The 8,648-nt window shown below is 37.4% G+C and overlaps 2 protein-coding genes across 2 annotated transcripts; both read left to right on the top strand.

The window, feature by feature from the left end:
- The first annotated feature begins 292 nt into the window (after nucleotides 1-292).
- On the top strand, nucleotides 293-2,482 carry LOC128870014 (uncharacterized protein K02A2.6-like). Its single transcript, XM_054112611.1, has one exon. It carries the CDS (start codon nucleotides 293-295, stop codon nucleotides 2,480-2,482), a length of 2,190 nt encoding a protein of 729 aa, XP_053968586.1.
- Nucleotides 2,483-2,845: 363 nt separating this feature from the next.
- Nucleotides 2,846-4,291, top strand: LOC128870013 (uncharacterized protein K02A2.6-like). The gene has a single exon (XM_054112610.1). The coding sequence runs from the start codon at nucleotides 2,846-2,848 to the stop codon at nucleotides 4,289-4,291; it is 1,446 nt and encodes a 481-aa protein (XP_053968585.1).
- The last annotated feature ends 4,357 nt before the right edge of the window (nucleotides 4,292-8,648 follow it).

The following is an 8,648-nucleotide window of genomic DNA, read 5'->3' as shown; positions in this document are numbered from 1 at the left end:
CAAATTAAAATTTACTAACAACAATGAATTGTATTCTCTCAGTGTGAACTAACCTTATTATATGATATATTTGACATAACTTTTGTACATTTGGCAATGCTGAATTATATCTATGAGAAATAAAGTGTCATTAAGTTTATAGCAGTCAATGCGTGTATATCTCAACGGCAGCCGAATTGCGTGAGTATACACATACAGCAAACATAACAACTGGCGACGAGGAAAATTTTAAACTTTTACAATAGCTGAAGAATTTTACAAGAAATTGTTGGAGGAGCAACGTGTCTTCACAATGAACGTTCTAAAGGAGCAGAAGGCGTGGATGGACAACTTTGCGAAAAGGTCTCCAGGTCAAGATAGCACTCCCGTTCCAGCATTTGTTCAATTCAACAGTCAACACCAGAAATGGGACTCATACTTGGAGCAACTAAAACAACACTTCTCTGCTTACGCGGTAATTGACGCCAACAAGCAGAAATCATTTTTCTTATCTTGGTTGGGCAGTGACGCATACGAAACCCTCAAAAAGCTTGTCGGCGTTGACGAGTTACAGAAACAAACATTTAATGAGCTTTCTGCAAAACTAACAGAGTTTTATAAGGAAAAGGTTCATGTAGTTGCAGCTCGTTATGAATTTCATAAGGCTGAAATGGGTAATCGTACATATAAAGAATGTATTGCCGAACTACGAAGCAAAGCCCGGCAATGTGATTTTGTTTGTAAAAAAGAAAATTGTCTACATGATTTCTCAGACGATATGATTAGGGACAAATTAATTTTGAAGTCACCGCATGATGCAGTTCGTACAGCTGCATTACAAAAACAACAACCAACATTGGCAGAAGTTCAGCTAATCGCTGAGTCATTTGAAACAACAACGAAAACAGTAAGTACAATCAAAGACAGAACGGACACTGCAAATGCAATAGACAGCAACGGAATTTATTCGATGACAACGAAAAACACAGAAAAATCTAGCATGCGTAACAAAAACAAAAAGAAACAAAAATCAAAATACCGTTCATGCACAGGTTGTGGAGTTTTACATAATCGTGATGATTGCAAATTTAGAAGCGCTGTTTGCAGAGGTTGCGGTAAAATAGGCCATATCATAGCTGTGTGTTTATCGAATGAAAAAAAGCAGGAACAAAAGCAGAATAAAGGGAGTAAAAACATCAAAGGTGAGAAAGGTGATAAAATAGATTACATTTCAACGGCATTTTCGGTAGCTAGCGCAGCTAGCAACAAAAGTAAGAAACAGTTTGTTCAAATTGTGGTCAATGGAAAAGAGACTCGGTTTCAAATGGATTCGGGCGCGGAAGTCTCAGTTATAACACTAGACACTTACGAAATGTTAAATAAACCGCCAGTAAAGCAATGCTCGCGTGTACTATATGGGTACGGTCATACGCAAATAGAAACTTTAGGAGAAATCGCTGCCAAAATACAATACGGGTCAGTAGAAAAAATACTGCCTCTTGTGGTTTCTAACGTGCGTGGTTCAAACAATCTATTGGGCGTAGATTTATTTGAACAATTAGGCTTTAAAATTGTGCAAGTTGATAGCGTGACCGCCAAGTCGAACGCAAAATTACATACAATTTTGTCCACCTTCGCGGACGTGTTTACTCCAGCACTTGGTACAATGAAGTCAGTCAAAGCCTCGATCAGATTTAAGGAGAATGCAGTGCCTAAGTTCATTAAAAGTAGGCCAATTCCTTTTGCTCAGTTACCAAAATTTAAAGATGAAGCACAACGGTTATCACAAGCAGGTATTTGGAAACAGGTAACTTTCAGCGACTGGGCATCCCCCATCGTCCTAGCAACAAAACCGGACGGATCGATACGCATTTGTGGAGATTTTAAAAAAGGTGTTAACCAGCAGATTGATGTAGATCAATACCCTCTACCCACAAGAGAGTGCCTTTTGCATACCATTCGATACGGTAAATATTTTTCTAAAATAGATTTGCGTGATGCATACCTACAAATGGAGCTCGATGAAGATTCGAAAAAAGTTCTGGTGGTCAACACACCGCTCGGTTTATTTCAATACCAGCGATTACCGTATGAGGTAGCAAGCGCACCAGCCATGTTTCAGAAACATCTCGAGCAACTATTATGTGGAGTCGACGGATGTGCAAATTATATCGATGACATCATTGTGGCCGGTGCGAGTGAACAAGAACATATTGAACGCTTAGCCAAAGTTCTGCATATACTCCAATCCGCGGGCATAAGATGCAAAAAGGAAAAATGCGAGTTCCTAAAAACAAAATTAACTTACTTGGGGCGTGAAATAAGCGCAGATGGCATTCTGCCCGACGAATCTGGTATTCAAGCAGTGAAGAACTTACGACGGCCCAAAACCTTGAAGGAACTTGAGGCATTTATGGGTAAAATAAACTATTACCACAATTTTATTCCGAATTACTCTCAACTCGCAGCACCCATGAACAAATTGAGGCGAAAGGGGGCGTAATTTCAGTGGAAGTTCGAACAAGAAAACGCGTTTAATTTGCTAAAGGAGCACATCATTAAAGCTACGATGTTGGCTCATTTTCGAGAAGACTTACCTATAGTCGTGGCCACTGATGCATCATAGTATGGGGTGGGAGCCGTGCTTTCACACATCAATCCAGACGGGACTGAGCAGCCGATCGCCTTTGCCTCCAAAACACTCAACCGACATCAAGAAAACTACAGCCAAATTGAAAAGGAGGGCTTGGCGATAATATTCGGAGTCAAAAAATTTCATCAGTTTCTATACGGGCAGAAGTTTACGCTGATCACGGATCACAAACCATTAGTCAGCATATTTAGTCCCGATAAAAACCTCCCAACAATGACGGCTCAACGTATCCAGCGATGGGCTATTACGCTCATGGGGTACCAATTTCAAATAAAATATCGCAAAACAACAAATCACGCAAACGCTGACGCATTATCGAGATTACCATCGGGTCCAGATGAAGACTTCGACAATGGTGAAATTAACCAAGTTGTCGCTATACAAACTCCAATTGATATTGAGGTCATACGGCAAAGCACCAACAGCGACAAAATACTACGAAGAGTTAAAGAATATATTCAGAAAGGATGGCCGCATAAGTTGTGTCCAAACGACCAGGATCTCCGGCCATATTTCAATCGTAAGTTGTCCTTGATTACTCAAAATGACTTGATTTTATTACAGAGTGATGTCACACGGGTTACTATTCCATACTCATTACGTGATCAAGTTTTGCGTCAGCTTCATGATGGACATTGGGGTGTGGTAAAAATGAAACAACTAGCACGACAACATTGTTGGTGGGATGGCATCGATAATGATATAGCGAGAATAGCAGCTGGATGCGAAAACTGCAAACTAGCGGGTTCAAGTGATCTGCGGGAATATTCAAGCTGGCCTGAACCACAAGCACCTTGGCAGAGGGTTCACATTGATTTTGCTGGTCCGGTATTTGGTTCTATGTGGCTTCTGTGCATAGACGCGTTCTCGCAATTTCCATTTGTTTACAAACTAGCAAATACAACGACGGAATCAACGATTTTCGCATTAACTACCCTTTTTGCTAGTGAGGGTTTGCCAGAAACTATAGTAAGTGACAATGGCCCACAACTTACGGCCGATGCGTTCAAAACATTCTGTCACCAAAATGCTATTAAGCACATCACGATTGCACCGTTTCACCCACCTTCTAATGGACTGGCTGAAAGATTTGTGCGTACTTTTAAAACAGCCGTAAAAAAGAACATAGATGACGGCTTGCAAGTAAATGAATCGGTTCTAAAATTTCTTTCATCTTATCGCACTATGCCAAAAGCAAAAGGCATATCACCAGCACATCTTTTACATGGTCGTCCTGCACGTACTCTCTTTTCGCAAATGTTTTCAGTGGAAAATGACAAAAATGACTTTAAACAAACTTCAACCAAATTTTCATCTAACGAAAGTGTCTATATTCGCAACTATGGCCGCGGAGAAAAATGGTTAAAAGGGGTCGTGGACAGACATCTTGGAAAAGTCATGTACGTAGTAAGAACTAGTATGGGCTACTTTAAACGACATCAAAATCAAATGAAATCTCGCCATCTTAACGACGCCAAACCAGTTGAAGACAGCAGAGGAGGACCTAATTCAGTTACCAATATATTGCTACCTGATACTATGGTGGATACTGCTAATGAGCAGTCTCAGGAACAACCAAGAAGTCCACTAGAAGTGCGTCGAAGTGGCCGTATTCGTAGATCGGTACACCGCTACCAAGCTGAAGATTTTCGTAATTAAAGCGGAGGATGATGTTGTATATGCAAATTAAAATTTACTAACAACAATGAATTGTATTCTCTCAGTGTGAACTAGCCTTATTATATGATATATTTGACATAACTTTTGTACATTTGGCAATGCTGAATTATATCTATGAGAAATAAAGTGTCATTAAGTTTATAGCAGTCAATGCGTGTATATCTCAACGGCAGCCGAATTGCGTGAGTATACACATACAGCAAACATAACAATTATATTTTCATATGGGTCCAAAATTATGTAAACAAATTTCAATCGGCATAAAGTAGTTTTACTTTTTAATTTATTTTACAAGTTCGCCTGTTCAGTTGACGTATTTTCCCCCCTCTACGGCACAGCTGACAATTTTTTTTTATTCTACTAAATGTCAACAATACACAAAAAAAAAATTCAGCCGTTATTAAATGAGTTGGTAGAAATTTTTTTTCGACACGCTTCACAGCATCCCACGCTACTGGACCAGGTGACGGTTGGTTTCGTCATCCATTGGATGGCGTCTGCCTTCAGTATTAAAATCAGTGGGCATGAAATGATGAGGTCAGAATGACTCCTGGCTCCCGGACTATATACTTCAAACAGTAACCACACTTCAAACGCCGACGTCGAAAGACCTCACAATACAATTAACGAACATATACATAAGGCTCTTAAGATATGACAATAGGAATAAAAACGAGACAATGGCTAAGAATAATAGGTTTTTACAATAATACAATACACAGTGCAACGAAAATTAAACCTATAGACTTTGTTGATGGAAAAATCCATGAAAACTACTCAGCATGAGCTTATTTCTAAGAAAAAAGATAAATATATAGATAAATTAAACAGAGACAGATCTGACGTAGAAATAGAAGAAGGAACTAATTTTATTAAAGAAATTAGAGAAGGTAAAAGCCATAGAAAATATAGGAAAAAAAATAATAATATATTATAATTTAAGGTTCATATAAGACAGAATATATTATAAGGTTCATATAAGACAGAATAAAAAATACCAAGATAAAGATAGCCCCAAAGTAAAAATTAACTAACATAACCCTTTCAGATGACTTCCTGGGTACTGATAATTGTATTCCTAACGACCACCTATGTACAAACCAGTGATATATTAGACCTTACGAACAACAACGGATACTTACCAATTAAGACAGACGAAGTGAAAGTAATATAGCATTACAACAAAATAATACACATCATTAACGTTTCAGCATTCACCGATACTTTATCACTAGTACATGAAAACATACTTTCGCTAAGCTCTACCACGACAGAAAACAAAGCATTACTGGATACAGTAAATAAAAATTCTATTTTAGTCGAAGAAAAGATTGCAAACTTAAATCCACACTTTAGGCAAAAACAAGGATTGATTAACATTTTAGGAAAAGAACTCAAATTAGTGGCTGGGTCGATGGACAGCGACGATGAATTAGAAATTAAAGATTCATTGAACACTAAATACAAGACGAAATAACATTTTTAGAAAATATCTATCAAATAAATAACGATATATCGCTTTTACGTGACCACATTGATAACATATGACAAATACTATTCTCCTGTAAACTAGGAATAATTCCTTCCGACATAACTACTAAAACAGAATTAGATTTAATATACGACTTCGACAGTTACACTAACATTAAAGTAGCCGTCGCATTACAAGCCAAGGACATTATTTTAATTCTTTAAATACCTCAATATATTCAGAAAAAATCCTATCAACAATCGTTTTTGAACCAATACCTAATATCAATAATAAATCTATTAAATTAAGCGTATATACCTGTTCAAATATGAACGAGACTGATTTAATAAAACACAAACGGTTAATTATTGTTCAATTTTTATTTTATCTCCTTCAAAGTAATCACCATTGGAGGCGATACACATATGCCAACGTTTTTTCCAATCATCATAGCATTTCTGGAAGGCCGATTTCGGTATGGATTTCAGTTCCTTCTTCGAATTCTCTTTTATGACTTCAATTGTCTCAAAATGTTTTCCACGGAGCGGCAACTTGAGCTTGGGAAACAGGAAAAAGTCACATGGAGCCTTGTCAGGCGAATACGGTGCTTGCGGAACGATATTAACATTATTTTTGTTCAAATAATTGCGAACAAGACGTGTGGTGTGAGCTGGTGCATTATCGTGATGCAAGAACGATGACTTGTTGTCCCACAATTCTTTCCTTTTAAGACGAATGTTCTCGCGCAAACGCTTTAAAACGTCTAAATAATATTCAGCGTTAACCGATCGGCCTTGCGGAAGGAACTCCGAGTGCACCACACCTTCGTAATCGAAAAAAACAGTCAGCATAACCTTAATTTTTGAGCGACTTTGGCGTGGTTTTTAGGGTTTCGGCTCCTCTGGGGAGCGCCATTCCGATGATTGTTGGGCTGTTTCGACGTCATACTCATAAACCCAAGTCTCGTCACCAGTTATGATGTGCCGGATATCCGTGTCAGTCATGGCGAGCATTTCCTTAGCGACAGTTTTGCGTTGTTCTTTTCGTCTCGTTCTCGTCTCATGCCCAAGACATCATGAATAATAGTATGAACCGATCCATTTGATATGCTCAGCTCACTAGCTATCTCTCTTTCGGTCACACGGCGATTTTCAAGCACAATTTCCTTTACTTTTCCGATGTTTTCGTCGTTTACTGATGTTGCTAGACGACGTTCATGAGGCAAGTTTTCAACCGATGTACGGCCCTCTTTGAACGATTTGTACCACTGGAAAACACGTGCACGTGATAGAGCAAATTAAATTATAATAATAGCATTTTTAGCACTTATATTAAGGGAAACCTAGAAAGAAACTTCGTAAAATGAACGGATATATGTTTATTAAATATTATCAATTTTGAAGAAGCATACGATATGCAAGACTGCAAAGAAACTGAAGTAAAAGAAATCATTGCCGGAATACTTACATTTAAGAATTTTTAATCAAAGATAACAAATAAGTGTAATAAAATGTAAATAAAACAGAAAGGAAACTTTATGATTAAGTTTGAAAATTGTGAAATAAAAACAGTCAATATAACATTTAATACAAAAATTTAAATTTTTGACAAATTCATTTTACCAATTTGCCTAACAAAAATAAAAGAAAAGGGAAATGAAACAATAAACGACTTAAAATTAGAACAAGTAAAACATGCAAACTCAATTCAATAAGTTATCAAACAAAATGTATATTCAAGTTTAATTAATATCAGCAATAGCGCAATAATCATAGTCATAATTATTTTGTTAACAATATTTATTGTCTATATTGCATATTTCGTCGGAGCCTCTAACTAACGGTGGGGGTGTTATAGTTAAACCCCTCAATACAGGGTGGGCCATATAGCGTTTGCTTTTTGAGCCACCTATTTTTTTGAGAAGGGTAAAACAAATGACATGTCAAATGTGTTCATAATTTACTTAAAGGTTTGACATTTACGAAATGGGACGCTATACGCTTGAACAAAATTGGGAAATATTGAAAACCTATTTCGAAAGTGGTGAGTCTTCATCTTCTTTTCTGATTTTCACATCGGTGGCTACGTCAATAAGCAAAATTGTCGGATTTGGGGCTCAGAAAATCCACACGTTACTGTAGAGAAGCAAATGCATTCACAACGAGTCACTGTTTGATCCGGTTTTTTTCTGGCGGCATCATCAGGCCATTTTTTAAGAATTTGCATTTCTGGCACTTGACAAATAAACGGTAAACAATTCCAAAGAATTATTCACCGTGCTAATATGCAACATAGACAAAATTTAAACAATAAATAATAGGGTACGTTCGCGATGGCAATCAGAACAGCAGTGTTGAAAATTTTGCAAAGTATCACGTTCTTCTTGAATCTGTGGCACCACTTGCAAAAGTCAAACGTTCTTTTTACTCATCACGCGCGCAAATAACCTCATTAACCGGCAACACAAAATGTTTGTCTGCAAGCTTAATACAAATGCAATGGAAAAATAAAGGTAAGCGTAATTGTTATATATTTAATGCTGAGTATCAGCAGTGTAGTGCAAAATAAGCAACGGTGTTGCTGTATTGCTGCAGTTATACATTTTCGCGAACGTACCCATACTGTAACATTCTCTATTTTTGGAACAACATCAAGACGCACATCACAAATAGGAGGAGGAGCTCGGCCAAACACCCAAAAGGGGTGTACGCTCCAATTATATATATATATATATAACGTTTATTTTCCAGTTTTTAAGCCATGTTCTATTGCATTTACATATATGCATTTATACTATAGACCAGTGGTCGCCAACCTTTTCAATGTGTTGAGCTACTTTCAAGATTTTGAAATAAACAGCGAGCT

This window comes from Anastrepha ludens, chromosome X (genome assembly GCF_028408465.1).
Source record: "Anastrepha ludens isolate Willacy chromosome X, idAnaLude1.1, whole genome shotgun sequence".
NCBI classification, from domain to species: domain Eukaryota; kingdom Metazoa; phylum Arthropoda; class Insecta; order Diptera; family Tephritidae; genus Anastrepha; species Anastrepha ludens.
Note: the sequence above shows the minus strand (reverse complement) of the source record. Positions and strands in the feature narration are given on the sequence as shown.